General features: G+C 44.5%; 1 protein-coding gene across 2 annotated transcripts in view; it reads left to right on the top strand.

Moving 5' to 3' along the window:
• The window catches only part of SLC7A6 (solute carrier family 7 member 6), a 433,424-nt gene that overhangs the window by 321,782 nt on the left and 94,469 nt on the right, over positions 1–17,173 (top strand). For both annotated transcript variants that reach the window (XM_069217253.1, XM_069217254.1), the window contains one exon: positions 9,674–9,857. In XM_069217253.1, the coding sequence (XP_069073354.1) occupies positions 9,674–9,857 (184 nt within the window). The remainder of the gene's footprint in view (positions 1–9,673; positions 9,858–17,173) is intronic.

The following is a 17,173-nucleotide window of genomic DNA, read 5'->3' as shown; positions in this document are numbered from 1 at the left end:
TCCTTCATGCTGATCAGAAGCGACAAATCACCTCAGTGTTACCTATAGCAGCGAGCTGGGGATTGCTTAGTCACTGTGGCTCTGGGCCATAGCAAACACAGTTGATGTGTCAGTGGAACATTTACCAGGCGTGGATAATTAAGCTCTCATGATATCCAGTAGTGACTGTCTTCAATGGGACGTCCCCTGCGTTTGGCTCGAAAGAATATTCCATTTGTGTGCAATTCTGAAGTTTTACCTCTTTTTAACCAGAGCTAAGAAAAAACTCCTAGATCTTTGTAAGCAGTTGCTGTCAGTGAGGACAAAAGGGCATGAGTTTTTCAGTAAACTGGTATGGTAAATTTGCCTATGCTTTTCTGATGTTTCAGCTCTCCTAGAGGTGTTTAGTCAGGAAAAACCTGTGCAGTCTAATTCTGATAGCTGCAGTATGGCCCAAATAGCACTTGTTCAAGGATCAGCTCCTTCTTCCAATAGGGACAGTACCTTACCCTTCACAGTTTCACGGATCTTCTCTCCAGATGTTGAGGCAATACTGCAAGTGTGGCATTGCAAGCACCACTCAGATTGACAGCTTGGTGTTAGAGCACGTGGGATTTGTGTACTTAACCATTCCCCAAGAATGCAGACATTTTGACATAGTCCAAGCTCTTGCCACAGTAAAGATGTATGATGCAGACAAAGTTGTTCTGTGTGGTGTATTACCAGCAAATATCACAAGCTTTTTTTTATCACTTACTCATAATTTATTACCATATTTTAATGTTTAGTAAATTCTGCTTACATACAGCTCCTTGACAAATAAACCTTTCTACTACATAATACTTCAAGCAAGCTATTGTATATTTCCTGTTTTCCCCAAGCTCATCATCCAAGAATGTATTCAAATTAGGGTCCTTCTATACACCCAATAGCCTGCAACCTCAATGCTGTTTTTCACAGCTAATGAAACCCCAGGCTTGAGCCAGTGGACATAGCTAGCATTACTTTTCTGTCTTAGAATGTGTTTACCACCACAGAACCGTTTTTATTCTTCTACAGAGATGAGGGTATCCTTTGCACAAATTCTAGGTTTATTCTGAAGGGTTCAGCAAAATTCTGTATGAACAAACATGTCAGCCTATCTTTCTTGGTAAACCTAAGCACATCAGAGAAGTGAGCACTTGTTGGAAATGGTCATTCCACTTTCCTCCCAATGATTGCTCTGTCTGTTATGATGGACTTGCAACACTGTGCACTTTATCCATACTAAACAAAAAGAAGTAAAATGCCTATGCAGCATCTTTAAACATGCTAAATTTAACTTACTCACTGATTGACATATTTAGCTTCTTTACAAGTCCCTAGTATGTGACGTATAAATAGCACCCAGAGGATGGACATTAAATGCCACCGTGGACTCCAGCACTTATTGTGCATCCACAGAGTGGGCTTGTAAAACATGGTTTCAGGCCTACAATATGTAGCCTGACTGCTGAAGTCCAAAAACAAACCTGTCCATCTGTCTAAACAACCTATTGACAGGTAGGAAACACTGCTTTCAAATATTAATAAGTTGCTCCTAGGTGCACCCTGTTTCCTTCAAGGTAGGGCGGTGGACCTTTTAGAACTAGAATGTGTGTGAAATTAAAGTTGGCATGTTTCTTCTGAAACCCCTAAAAGCTGTTTTCACTGGCAGGGCTTTAGCTGGATCTTGGAAAATGTCAAAGTACAGATTCTAAACTTTAATCTGTAACTTGTCACAGTGAATGGCTAGAAGTGTCATTAAGTGTGTCTTTCATATTGATTAAAAATCTAATCCATTAGTATTTTTTTATTATTAACATGTGAGAAAGGTAACTTCTCTTCCAGGGGATCCTCATCAGTCATAAACACTGAATATTCGTGCGGGGACCCCGGAGCATATACAAACACAAATGTATATGTATGAAATGTCTAAGAAAAATAACATTTTAGTAGAGAATTTCAATTCAAATATATTATATACATGTGTAAACAGCAATGCAGTCTGTTGAGAAACAGGCTAAAAATGCTTTATTTTTTTAGTCTTTTTTTTTCAAACCTAAATCAAAAACTTCAATTAAAGTTAAAGAAAATTTCTGTAGTCAAAGTAGAAGGCATAGAAAGTATAAGCAATCCATTTTAAAAGCGGAAAAAGGTCATCTAAAATAAAGGAGCATTATTAGCCAATAGGCTGCTGCATGCAGGTTAATAAAGCAGAACCAAAAAATTGGCACCCTGCCTTTAAGACCCTGAGCACCTCCAGTATCCCACCATGCCTCAGGGGTGAGAGTGAGGTGACAGTTGGTTCACAGTTAGGTCATTTCTTTTTTCCAGCTTCTTCTGTGAGGATCCTGGAGCTTTAATTTTTCTGGTTATTTGCCCAGAATAATTACCTAGACTGTGTTTTTCTTTGATTTATTCGACGATTCTACATTTTTCCTGAGTGAGACAAGTTTTTTTCTCACAAAAATGCCTTCATTGTTCATGAAATGTCCTTCCTGTGGGAAGAAGGCCCAGTCAGACCCACACTCTGTGTGCATAGTCTGGTTGCCTTAGCATCACTCTCCTGACACCTGAAGACATTGCAAAAATCTGTCCAAATTCGACTTCATGGTCTTCATGAAAGAGAGAAAGTTTCCAAGGAATCTACACAACGGCGAGCCAGATCGTCAGCAGGTAGGTTGGTCCCTGTCTGCTCACCATCGATGTCGTCCCTTCCGTTGATGCATCACTGGATCTCAAAGAGCACACAGCCGTCAATGCATCACTGGGTCTCAAAGAGCACACAGCCGTCGAAGGAAAAGATGTCAAAGCTTGTACCTACTCATCGGGGTAGTTCTCAGTCGATGGTCGCGCACCGATCGACGTCGAGCAAGTACATCAGCACTCACACGCCGTCAAAGACTAGTCATCAGCTGACGACGTTGAGGCATCCGCCGTCGCAGCTGACCTCAAGAACTAGGTCAAGGTCCCCCCATCGTGTGACATCGAGGCACTCGTCTCAGTCTGCGCACCGCTCGACGTCGAGGCACATTCCTGCTGCGGATCACCGCTTGTCATCGAAGCATGCGGCAGTGGCGACGAGACCTGAGAAGGAGGTCTTGCTCGATGGCGGAAACCCAGGGATCCCTGTCGACGGCAAGACAACAGCGATCAAAGTCGAGACAACCTTCTCCTGTACCATCTGTCTCGCTCAGGGTTTCTCTGCATACTAGCCCTCATCAAAGGTCACCTACAAATCCTGAAACTGGCTTTCTTCACCAAGACCCAGTAGTCACGGTTCAGAATGACTCTTCAGGGGCATCTAGAGCTTCATCAGCACATATATTGCCTGTAAACCAGTCTCCAAGTTGGTTAGAAAGCCTGAATAAAACACCGGTTTCTCCAGATTCTCATTACTCGACACTCTATTCACCATCAGCTTCTTTGCCTTGTACGCCCTCGCCAACAGCTCTATCTGAACATGTAAAACCTGCTACTGGCCAGCCCGCTCCTAGACGTCAACGCAGTCCGTCAAGGGCATCCACAAGAAGTAGGTCACGATCCCGGAGAAGGTCTAGGTCAAGGCAAAGATGGTGAAGATCTCCTTCATGGTCTACGGCATCGGAGTCCTCTATAAGAGACTATTCACCTACTTTGACTAACTCCCCTCCCGCAAGAGTTTCACCAATTGATGATATTACTACCTTCATTGAGGTTTTGGTCAGAGGGGCCCAAAAATGAACATAGAAATTCCAGAGCCGACTACGTCATAGTCAGTGATCTTTGAAACCCTACATCAACGTGCCTCCTCCAGGCAATTACTGCCTCTGGTTCCTGGTCTTTTACAACCGGCTATGGACACATTTCTTACTCCAGGAAGCCTTTGTTCAGCTCTGGCTCGGATACTAAAGAAATATAAAGCCCCAGACCAGGATCCTCTGTTCCTTACAGTATATCCTTCTCCAGACTCTGTAATTTTGGCTGCTGCCCGTAAGACTCATTCAGTGGCGTAGACATCTATGGTCCCTCCGGACAAGGAGAGTAAAAATTTAGACTGTTTGGGCAGAAAAATGTGTGGCACTTCAGAAGCATGCATAAAGCTCTCCAGTGCCTCTGCGCTACTGGGGAGGTACGACCGTTCCTTGTGGGACTCTTTAAACATTCGTTGACAAGTTGGCTAGGGAGGATAGGCAAGATTTTTTAGGAGCTCCTACAAGAGAGGGGGATTGGTATCCAACCCGCTGATTAGTGCTGCTGCAGACGGAGCAGATTTGGCTGTTTCTGGCTATGCACACAGCATTTGTGCAAGGAGGTCCTCATGGCTGCGCCTCACAGGGTTGAGGCAGGAGGCGCAGCTTCTCATCTTGAACCTTATGTTTAATGGAGCCTCATTATTTGGCTCTCACACTGACGATGAGATGGCGAGGATGAAATCTGAGGTAGACACTAAGAAGGCTGTGGGCCTGGATAGGCGAAGAGAATATAGAAGAAGGTACAGGCCTTATGACAAGCACCCTTTTCAGCAGAGGGTTCAAGCCCTCACTGGTCCCAGCGACCTCAACAAAAACAAGGGCGGCCTTTCTTTCAACCACACAAAACTGCGAGGGACCGCGCTCCAAGTAGACCGCATCAGTCTACTCCCAAGGCAGTGGGAAAACAATCCGGATTTGCTTCTCCTAACCCTGTCCACCACTCCAGTGGGGGGGGGGGGAGTATTACCAATTACGCTCACGAGTGGCACACTGTTACAAAAGACAAATGGGTGCTAAACATTGTAGAGAATAGTTACTTTCTTTGGTTCAAATCTCCTCCACTGTCCCTGCAGCCAACGAGGTCAGCTCCTGCTCATTACTCGGTACTGCGAAAACAAGTTTGCATCCTGTTGCAGAAAAGAGTGAGCGAAAAGGGTCCATTCGCTCAACAAGGCAAAGGAGTGTATTCCTGAAATTTTCTGGTGAAGAAGAAAGGCCAAGAAGGGGTCTCCAGACCCATTCTAGATCTGAGACATCTGAACAAATACATCCGAAAAGAAAAATTCAGAATGCTGGCCCTTTATCAGATTTTCCCTCAGCTACATCGAGGAGACTGGATGTGCTCCATAGATCTACAGGATGCGTACTTTCACATTCCAATTGTACCCAAACGTCGAAAATTCCTTTGGTTCATAGTGGCATCAAAACACTACCAGTTCAAAGTGCTGCTCTTCGGCCTAAAATCAGCCCCTCAGACATTCTCCAAATGTGTGGCAATAATAGCTGCGCTCTTTAGAAAACAGAATATCTTTATTTATCCATACCTAGACGACTGGCTGCTCAAGGCTACCAACGCAGAGCAGGCTGTAGACCATCTCAACCTGGTTCTGAACATTTTCAACTGTCTGGGTTTGCGGTTCATTTTCCAGAAGTCCACTCTCATTCCAACTCAGACCCTCCATTATCTGGGGGCAATACTAGACATCAAACTAGAAAGAGTGTATCCTTTAAGAGGAATGACTATCATCAATAATGAAGAAGTGTTGCACTCTCAGACCTACGGTCCGTCAGGTAACAGCTATGTTGGGCTCCATGCCTCCTGCATTTTCATTGTCCCGAACGCCAGGCTACATATGAGGCCTCTTCAAGAGGCTCTAGAGGATCAGGGGAATCAACACACAGCCCAATGGGAGGACAGAATAGCTCTTTCAGCTCTTTCAGCTCTTTCTTGTATCATTACAATGGTGGATGCGCAGACATCAACTGTTGGTGGGAGCTCCTTTTCACCAGTCCACCCCTTTCTAAACGGATGCATCACTACAGGGCTGGGGAGCTCACATGGGCCCCCTCCAAGCTCCGGGCTTATGGTCCAGCAAGGAACAGAGTTACCACATCAACCTACTGGAACTGAGAGCGGTTCACCTTGATCTCAAATCGTTTGCCCCATCGATCAAAGGAAAATCACTTCTGGTCCAGACGGACAATACAACTTCGATGTATTATGTAAACAAGCAAGGGGGCACGAGATCTCGTTCCCTGTCTCGGGAATCTCAAACCATCTGTCACTGGCTGATAGCGAGGGGAATGTCCCTCACAGCGGTCCACCTCCCGGGACATCAAAACTCAAAAGCAGATTTCCTAAGCTGAAGTCTCATAGACTCCCACGATTGGGTTCTTCACGACGAGGTCGTAGCAGACATCTTCCAGCGGTGAGGTCAGCCTCAATTAGATCTATTTGCAGACGATGTCAACAAAAAATTCCCAGACTTCGCGTCCAGGTTCTACCGTCCGGGGACGCAAGGGAATGCCCTGTTGATAGACTGGTCAGGGATATTTCTCTATGCTTTTCCACCAATTCCCCCGATACCGGCTGTAGTCAACAAGTTTTACAGATCCAAAGCCAGGAAGATACTCGTAGCCCCACAATGGCCTCGACAATACTGGTACACAGATCTCCTCCAGTTGTCAGAGCAACCGCACAGGAGGCTGCCATGCAGACCGAATCTCCTCTACAGATTAGGGGGGGGGTGGAATTTCTACATCCCAACCTTCCCTTGCTGAGCTTGACAGCATGGCTCCTGAATTCCTGCAATGTGGACATCCAGGGCTCTCGCAGGAATGTATGAACATTTTAAAGGAGACTAAAAGACCGTCTACGCGACGCTCCTACACATTCAAGTGGAAGAGGTTCTACATGTGGTGCCGGCAGCATGATCACAATCCTATTTTGGCACAGTAGGAGGTTATCTTGCCTTACCGGTCACATCTGGCAAGGTCAGGACTGCAGTTCTCCTCTATTAAGGTACATTTATCTGCCATTACAGCTTATCGTAAATCGCCCTCTCAGAAATCCTTCTTTGCTATGCCAGTAGTTAAGGATTTCTTAGACGGCTCGAAGAAAGTCTTTCCACCAATTCAGAAACCCTCACCCCCATGGGAATCGAATGTGGGCTTATCTAGACTCATGGCCTCCCTGTTCGAACCTATCCACAAAGCTTCTTTGCAACACCTTACATGGAAGCCAGCTTTCCTGGTAGCCATTACCTCAGCTAGAAGGGTCAGTGAAATTCAGGCTCTATGTTCGTGGGAACCCTTCACGGTTTTCCATGATAGAGTGGTTCTGAGAACACATCCATCGTTTTTGCCTAAGGTGGTGTTGGACTTCCACGTTAATCAGACGATATCGCTTCCAACATTTTTCCTTAATCCTGTTACTCCGGCGGAGAAAGCTTTGCACTCCCTGGACCTTAAGAGGGTGCTCAAATTTTACCTCAATAAGACTAGGTCAATTAGACAATCTGATCGTCTGTTTGTTAACTATGGACATATATGGACAGGGGAAGCTGCTTCAAAATAAACTATGTCCAGATGGATGGTTTCATGTATTTTGAATACTTATCAATTGGCTAACAAACAATTATCAGCTAGGCCTTAGGCTCACTCAACGAGAGGGAAGGCGGCGACTGCAGCCCTTCTTAAGAATTTACCCATCTCCGAGATTTGCAAAGCTGCTACATGGAGATCTGTACATACTTTTACTAGGCACTACTGTATATATTCAGATGCCAAAGCAGACACTCAAGTGGGTCAGGCTTCTCTAAGAAATGTATTTGCATAGCATATGGGTTTTTCCTGGACTTCTATCATTCCGTCCTCAGAGGTTGGAGATAGGCTTGCTAATCTATTCAGTGTTTGACTTTTGATGAGGATCCCCTGGAAGAGAAGGATAAGTTACTTACCTGTAAATCCTAGGTCTCTTCCAGGGGTATCCTCATCAAAGTCATAAACAACCCACCCTCCTCCCCGAACACGATTTTCAGAAGTGCAACGATACCCATGTGTCTAGTCTATTGATCATTATCACCGAAAAAAAAGTACTGACCTAACTGTGAACCAGCTGTCACCTCACTCTCACCCCTGAGGCATGGTGGAATACTGGAGGTGCTCAGGGTCTTAAAGGCACGGTGCCAATTTTTTGGTTCGGCTATATTACCCTGCATGCAGTCTATTGGCTAATAATGCTCCTTTATTTTCAATGAAGTATTTCTCTTTTAAAATGGATTGCTTATACTTTCTATGCCTTCTACTTTGACTACAGAAAGTTTCTTTAACTTTAATTGAAGTTTTTGATTTATGTTTTAAAAAAAAAAAAAAAAAGGATTTTTAGCCTGTTTCTCAACATAGACTGCATTGCTGTTTACACATGTATTTATTATATTTGAATTGAAATTATCTGCTAAAATGTTATTTTTCATAAATGTCTCATATTTCATACATATACATGTGTGTTTGTATATGCTCTGGGGTCCCCGCACGGGGCGGGAATATTCAGTGTTTGACTTTGATGAGGATACCCCTGGAAGAGAACTAGGATTTACAGGTAAGTAACTTATCCTTTTGGAGAGTTACACTTTTCTTGCCTGAGGCTCCGTCCTATTGGCATTAGCCTCAGACACCTAGCTGCCTGACAGAGGTGTGAAAACTGCCCCCACAGCAGAGACAATGGCATGGGTGTAGCGTTGTGTTTTTCTTCACCTTACAGGAATGGCAGTTGTGGTACATCAAGGATTTTTATTATCTCTGAAAGGACCCAGATTAGGCCTGCCCTTTCACAAGCAAATTATAAGTGAGACCTGCAAGAAGGCAACCCTTTGTTTCCCATGCCAAAAGTATCCAGGCTGGCTCCAAACTCTGAATCTTAAAATATTGTGTTACCTAGCCATACCCAGGCTAAAGAGGGTCCACATTGTTGACACCAGTAAGATGCAGTTGCTGGGTGTGACATGTGACCACAGGTGCTACTCTCATATGGGGAAAAGCTGAGCTTGTCTGACCCATACCCCACTAGATATATCAGCATTATTATAAAATGACTGCACATGAGTGGCAAAAGAAGAGTTGTTCCTGTATGGGAAGCAATCTTTCTGGTGGTGGTGTTGGCCATTATCCGTATCCTTATTGATGGTTTATTTCTGTGCCCATATAGATAGATAGATAGATAGATAGATAGATAGATAGATAGATAGATAGATAGATAGATAGATGCATGTATCTATATCTATAGATATAGATATATATGTGTATATATATAGATATATTGAGATATAGATATATATATATATATATTTATTATTATTTTTTTACAATGATGGAACATCTTTAAAATATTCAGTTAAAACACTTTACAACAAACTGCGATTATGTTTCCATGTATGAAATGTAGTGGACGTTTTGTGCATTATTTTGTGTAACGTAAGCTGTAGTGTGTGGCTAATAGCTTATAATTGAAAATTTTGCACACAGCTATCAGAGTTTAATTTTCTGTATTAACCTGCTGCATGTGCGTCATGGTTACAAGAAAGACTTGCAATTAAAGATATACTCTTTCATTTTTGAATAATGCATTCATGTATGTTCAAAGAAAGGAAATGGCATAACCATGCAATTTGGATTAAATACTATTCTGTAAAAGTGATACATGGTGCACAATTTTAGTGTGTGCATGCGGACTGTAATAGTAAGAACACAGCTACGGTTACATTCATAAGTACCCAGCAATTGTATATTGTGGTATGAATAGAAAAATGAATTTTAATTAACGAACAGTAAATCCCATTAAGACATTTGTCCCTTCATGCAACGTATATACCCTCTTTCCTCATAAAAATGTAGAATCATGAAGGCATAACAAAACTTTTTTTTTTTTTTTTTCTTTACAGCTAAGCTTATTTTTTCCAATCACATTTTGTATATGTACAGTGTTCCTTATAGTGATACCCTTATATACTGACACAGTCAACTCGCTGATTGGAATCGGTATTGCTTTGTCTGGAATTCCAATCTACTTTATGGGAGTTTACCTACCTGAAGCCAAAAGGCCCCCTTTCATTGGAAAATGTTTAGGTAAGTTCACAAGGTTTGGGGTTATATTGCTGGTATGCAGTGGTCTTATTTCTTTGATCATGATTTGGACATCATTTTAGTAAAGCTGGTGGTCACTGTTTGTTTTTCATGCTTCTGAGTTTACGGATTAGTCTTAAAGTAGGAATAGTTTACAGTAGTGTAAGATCTTCAAAAAGCCTGCTGTACATAAATGAGCACAAGGGGCTGGAGAAGAGGGTGCAGTCAAGTAACAATAAAATCTGATATGTATGTTGTCTTTGTGGCTCAATAAAGAGGAAAAATGGCATAAAACATAAATATGGGCAAGATTAAGCACTGTATTGATAGACAATTATTCCTACACACTAATACTATATTTCTTCTTCAAGGGCCAGGTATTAATCATAAGCACAGAAATGTCCAGTCCAGACAGGAACCTCAGAACACTTATTCAAAGGAAAAAATAGATTTTCACTTTCAATTTAAAAAAAACAAAAGAAAGAAAAAAAAAAAAGCCCTATCTTCTTTAATACAGAATAATTTAGCAAACTATGAAAAAAACGATATTGGCCTATTCCATTTATTTCCTTTCAAACCACTAATCTAGTTAAAAGTTAGGAAGAACTAGTTGACAATAAAAAAATAAAAAAATAAATGCCTTTTAAAGGAAATGATAGGGCAATGTACTCGGGCTGCAGCCATGTACGGTTGGAAAACGAACACTGCAGTGGTAAGGAATACTAGCAGGGGCAACACCTCCGCTATGTCGGAGCGTCAAACCCCACCACATGGCATGCTCTGCTCTCTCTCCCTCCAGCGAGCCGCCACTGAATACTAGTCGTCTGTTATCACCTCATGACGCCCGCTCTCTCTCCGACCCAGTGGCTCTAGTTTTTATTTTTCTAGATCCTGGTGACAGGACTCTGGGGCAGTGAAGCCTGTATTTGACTTTAGAATGAGTACTCACGTGCCCACTTCTCTGCCATACCTGCTACTCCTGTAGTTAAAATACCAGATTCTCTGCCTCCAAGAAAACAGTCACCTTATCAGTCTTCTCCAAAACCTGCTTTGGTGGTCATTCCACTGGCAATTCCAGCAGCAAGGAAACCAGCAACAATCCCTCTGTTAAGTCCAATGCGCTTTGGCTAACAGTTAAATCAAGAAGATCTAAGACTTCTAGATTTAGATCACATTCTCAGGTTACAATCTAGACTCCATCATAGACATCATTCTAGGCACTCTAGAAGATCTTATTGTTCAATATGTTCCTCAAGGCATTTGCCCAGATGTAGTTCAAGAACGTATTCTGTGACTTCAAGTTCTTCTTCAAAATCAAGAACCAAACAATAATTCCTAACTTTGGCAGGTTCGACACCAGACCCAATTTCTCCCATTGATGACATGAATATGTTACAGTAAGTCTTGATTAGAGTTGCTAATCGTACATTTTTTTTATACTCCACCTTCCTCTCGTTCCCGGTTGCTTGAACCTGTAGTGAAGTTATTTTTTAGCTCCTGCTTCTCTGAAGGCTGCCATCATGTCTGCTACAGTAGAGATACATTTCCAGAGTATGAAACGTTGTTCCTCAGGTCAGCCCTTCTTCGGCTTCACTTGTTGCCTTGGATGCAAGAAAGAATCATGTGACTCGTACTTTTTATACTGTTCCTCCTGATAAGGAGAGCAAGCACTGTGGAGAGGAAAATCTGTAGCATATCAAAAGCGTCAGCGAAAATGGCAAGTGCTGCACTCCTGGAGGCGATATGACCGTCACTGTGGGATCTGCTGCAACATTTCGTGGACTACTTGACTTTGGAAAGAGGTGAGAAATTCATGGAGATCCTAAAGGAGAGGGCATGGTGATATCAAATCATTAGAGTTTCAGCAGATACTTCTGATCTAGCTGTGCATGGCTATTGCCATGGCCTAGCACTAACAAGCTCACCTTGGCTTTGTCTCAAAGGCATCAAATCAGAGTTTCAATAAAGTATATTGAATCTCCCTTTTTCAGACAGTAGAGGCAATGATAGAGATCAACATTGGCAGCTGCAGGTAAACACTTCACAGGAGGCAAGGAGTGACTCCTTAAATCTCCCTATTTCCTTATCCACTCAAGTGGGGGAAGCATTTCAAATTATCAAGAAGGACATCTCAAAAGACAGATGATTACTGACTATTTTGCAAAAGGGCTACTTGCAGGTTTAGAACCCAACACCTTGTAATACCACCAAAACAGTTACGCCAACACAAGCTGGACAAATCTCAGCAGGATGTCACAGAAAAGGCTATGCACGATTTCACCTCCCCAGAAAGATATGAAAATGTAATTGTACTACTTTCTGGTGGAGAAGAAAGGAACCAGAACAAGATTAGTGAAATTCTAGATATCAAAACAACAAACTAATGTCTACAGAAGGTGAATTTTAGGATTCAAACACTACATCAAATCTTCCTGCAACTCAACTGAGGAGATTGACTATGTGTCATAATGTTCACACATTTTTCTCCACATTCCTTTTTGCAAAGAACTGTCATATGTTCCAAACATTTGCAGTACAAGATCCTTCCATTTTCCACCAAGAACTTCAAAGCATGTGATGACTGTGGCACATCCAAGGATACAGAAGACCTTTGTATTCCCATATCTAGATGATTGGTTGCTCAAAGTCTCAGCCTCACAAGCTCTTAGTTGACTCTCTCAAGTCTGAATCAACGGAGGTTATGTATCAGTCACAAACAAATCAACACCAAGCACCATGCACTTCATTGACTACAGAGGAATGGTGTTGGATACCCAAAATGCGATAGTATATAGTTTGGAGGGGTGTCTAATATTTATCTTTCTGAAGTATCGTGAAGCAATCTATCTTGAAGGTCTTGAAGCAATCTTTGCAACATGTAAGCAAGAGGAGATAGCTCTGCCTGTTGCCTCTATATAATTCCCATTAGTCTGCAATCAGTTTACCATTCCTTATTCAGGCCTGGTAGTTCGTGTAAAGCAGAACCATCTAATTAATCTTAAAACTATCCACCCAACAGCAATAGTTTTCACCGTTCTGGGTTCAACGGCATCCTCCTGATTCCGCATTCACATTTTCATATGGCGCTGTTGTGTCAATGCCTATATGAGCATTGGGATGGCAGACACACCGTCTCTTCACATGGCCCAGTCTCCTCAAGGGTGATGCTGACCCTGAATCTCCTATGTGAAATGGACTTAAATCAGGATGTCCCTTCTTAGTTTCTTGTGAGCAGTGCCTCGCTGACCTGTTGGTGGTGCACATAAAGACCATCTTCAGGTTCAAGGGGCATGGTCTTCCAACAGAATACCATATTGCATCAGTCTTCTGGAGCTAAGAGCTGTACACCTAGCCTTGAAGGCATTTCCTCCCGTCTTCGAGACAATCTGCATTATTGTTCAGACAAACAATGACAAATAAGCACTACTTGAACCAGCAAGGTGGTACATGATTAGAGTGCTGTCACAAGATGCACAGGATCTTCCACAAAAAGAGTGGGTCTTAAAGAAAGCGGTTCTGCACCACATCATCTGCCTCTGGGGTTTTCCTCCAACCTCTTATGATCTTACATCAATAAATGCCCAGGCTTCACCTTCAGGTGCAACCAGAGACAAAAAGGGACCCAGTCTGGATTCACTGGTCCGGTAATTTCTCTAAGCTTTTCCTCCAAGTTTCCCAGTGGTTGTCATTATCAAGCTGATATATTCAAGGACCAGAACTTTTCTAATAGTGCCTTATTTGTCCTGGCTCTTTCATCTTTCTGAACATCCACACACAATGTTGACATGCAAACTGGTGAGTTCGGGGGACAGATCATGCACCCTAACCTACCATTGTTGAAAATCTCAGTTTGGCTCCTGAATGCATTCCAAATGGGCACTTTCATTTTCCTCCGGATTGTAGCAACACTCCCGAGCTTGATATACCTTTAAATGGAAGGGATTTTATATCTGGTGGGCTCAGAAAAACTTCAGTCCAACTGTCTTACAATAAGTGGTTTTAAAAACCTACAATTGGCCAAGTCGAAACTGTTAAGGTCCATTTGGCAGCTAATTCTGCCTATTAAAAAGCCATTCACTAACCTTTTTTTTCCTGAATATCCCATTTATAAAGGACTAATTAGAAGGAATGAAGTCCCCCCCATCCTCCCCCTCCAACACACACACACACAACCCTGTTTCACCTGTTGCCCACCAAGGTGACTTCCCCGCTCCTAGGCAGCTGAACATTTGCCTATCAAGGCCTGTGGGTCCCTCCTCTATTGAGCCAATTCATAAAGCTTGTGTACTATGAGTGTTATGGGCAGCAGCTTTCCTCATAGTATCATGTCTGTGCGCAGGGCTAACAAGTTTGAAGCCTTGTGTTTCCATCAACCTTATTCACTGTACTTTAAGAACAAAGTGATCATACCGACACATCAGAAGTTCTTCCTTAAGGTGATCTCAGAATTCCTTGTGAACCCAACAATTAGTTTGTCATCCTTATTTCAGCATGTGGCTTTACTGGCTGAAAAATCTCTTCATACATTAGATGTGAGGAGAGTACTTAAATTCTGTTGGAAAAATATGCAAGAAAAAATAACCATTTGTATGTCAACTTGTGTCCCTTATGCACAGGTCCTACCATTGCAAACAGTCTTTCTCCATATGGATAGGCTTATGCGTTTTAGTATGCTGTGAGAAAGGCAATAAAACATTGACTAGTTGGACAAAAAGCTAATTCTACTAGGGGTAAAGCTGCTAACACTGCTTTATTGAGGAAGATTCCCGCTGCCATTGTGGAAATTTGTCAGGTAGACTTTACTATCCTGATTCAGATTCCAGAGCAGATGCCAAGTTAGGAGGCGGTCTAGTTCAGAAACCTCTTTGTGTAGACTATTATATTCCTTTTTGGCATTCCACCACATTTAGTAGGGATGATTTACTATTCTGTTTGCTGCTTATAATTATCAATTGCGATCCCCTGAAGGAGAATGAATAGTTCTCCAGTATTTAATTTTTCATAGTCACATGCTTGAATCATTCCTTGCCGTCGAAGTGGGAGTCTCGCGGTAACTTAATAAAGTCGACTTAATAAAGCCTTATCTATGATGGTCGTCTGTGACTGCCTCACCTGCGATGGTCGTCGACGATGGCCTCACCTATGATGGTCGTCTACGATGGCCTCACCTATGATGGTCGTGGACGATGGCCTCACCTGCGATGGTCGTCGACGATGGCCTCACCTATGATGGTCGTCTACGATGGCCTCACCTATGATGGTCGTGGACGATGGCCTCACCTATGATGGTCGTCTACGATGGCCTCACCTATGATGGTCGTGGACGATGGCCTCACCTATGATGGTCGTGGACGATGGCCTCACCTATGATGGTCGTGGACGATGGCCTCACCTATGATGGTCGTGGACGATGGCCTCACCTATGATGGTCGTGGACGATGGCCTCACCTACGATGGTCGTGGACGATGGCCTCACCTACGATGGTCGTCGATGACGGCCTCACCTACGATGGTCCTCTACGACAGCCTCACCTACAATGGTCCTCTACGACAGCCTCACCTACGATGGTCCTCTACGACAGCCTCACCTACGATGGTCCTCTACGACAGCCTCACCTACGATGGTCCTCTACGACAGCCTCACCTACGATGGTCCTCTACGACAGCCTCACCTACGATGGTCCTCTACGACAGCCTCACCTACGATGGTCCTCTACGACAGCCTCACCTACGATGGTCCTCTACGACAGCCTCACCTACGATGGTCCTCTACGACAGCCTCACCTACGATGGTCCTCTACGACAGCCTCACCTACGATGGTCCTCTGCGACGGCCTCACCCGCGATGGTCGTAGGTCCTCTGCGACGGCCTCACCCGCGATGGTCTTAGGTCCTCTGCGACGGCCTCACCTACGATGGTCGTAGGTCCTCTACGACGGCCTCACCTACGATGGTCGTAGGTCCTCTACGACGGCCTCACCTACGATGGTCGTAGGTCCTCTACGACGGCCTCACCTACGATGGTCGATGGTCCTCTACGACGGCCTCACCTAAGATGGTCGATGGTCCTCTACGACGGCCTCACCTACGATGGTCCTCTATGACTGCCTCACCTACGATGGTCCTCTGACGGCCTCACCTACGATGGTCCTCTGCGACAGCCTCACCTACGATGGTCCTCTGCGACGGCCTCACCTGCAATGGTTGTAGGTCTTCTACGACGGCCTCACCTACAATGGTTGTAGGTCCTCTACGACGGCCTCACATACGATGGTCCTCTACGACGGCCTCACCTACGATGGTCCTCTACGACGGCCTCACCTACGATGGTCGATGGTCCTCTACGAAGGCCTCACCTAAGATGGTCGATGGTCCTCTACGACGGCCTCACCTAAGATGGTCGATGGTCCTCTACTACGGCCTCACCTACAATGGTCCTCTATGACGGCCTCACCTACGATGGTCCTCTATGACGGCCTCACCTACGATGGTCCTCTATGACGGCCTCACCTACGATGGTCCTCTGACGGCCTCACCTACGATGGTCCTCTGACGGCCTCACCTACGATGGTCCTCTGCGACAGCCTCACCTACGATGGTCCTCTGCGACAGCCTCACCTACGATGGTCCTCTGCGACAGCCTCACCTACGATGGTCCTCTGCGACGGCCTCACCTACGATGGTCCTCTGCGACGGCCTCACCTGCAATGGTTGTAGGTCTTCTACGACGGCCTCACCTGCAATGGTTGTAGGTCTTCTACGACGGCCTCACCTACAATGGTTGTAGGTCCTCTACGACGGCCTCACATACGATGGTCCTCTACGACGGCCTCACCTACGATGGTTGTAGGTCCTCTACGACGGCCTCACCTACGATGGTTGTAGGTCCTCTACGACGGCCTCACATACGATGGTCCTCTACGACGGCCTCACCTACGATGGTCGTAGGTCCTCTACGACGGCCTCACCTACGATGGTCGATGGTCCTCTACGACGGCCTCACCTAAGATGGTCGATGGTCCTCTACGACGGCCTCACCTAAGATGGTCGATGGTCCTCTACGACGGCCTCACCTACGATGGTCCTCTACGACTGCCTCACCTACGATGGTCCTATGACTGCCTCACCTACGATGGTCCTATGACTGCCTCACCTACGATGGTCCTCTGACGGCCTCACCTACGATGGTCCTCTGCGACAGCCTCACCTACGATGGTCCTCTGCGACGGCCTCACCTGCAATGGTTGTAGGTCTTCTACGACGGCCTCACCTACAATGGTTGTAGGTCCTCTACGACGGCCTCACATACGATGGTCCTC

The sequence above is a fragment of the Pleurodeles waltl genome, chromosome 12 (assembly GCF_031143425.1).
Source record: "Pleurodeles waltl isolate 20211129_DDA chromosome 12, aPleWal1.hap1.20221129, whole genome shotgun sequence".
Lineage (NCBI taxonomy): Eukaryota > Metazoa > Chordata > Amphibia > Caudata > Salamandridae > Pleurodeles > Pleurodeles waltl.
Note: the sequence above shows the minus strand (reverse complement) of the source record. Positions and strands in the feature narration are given on the sequence as shown.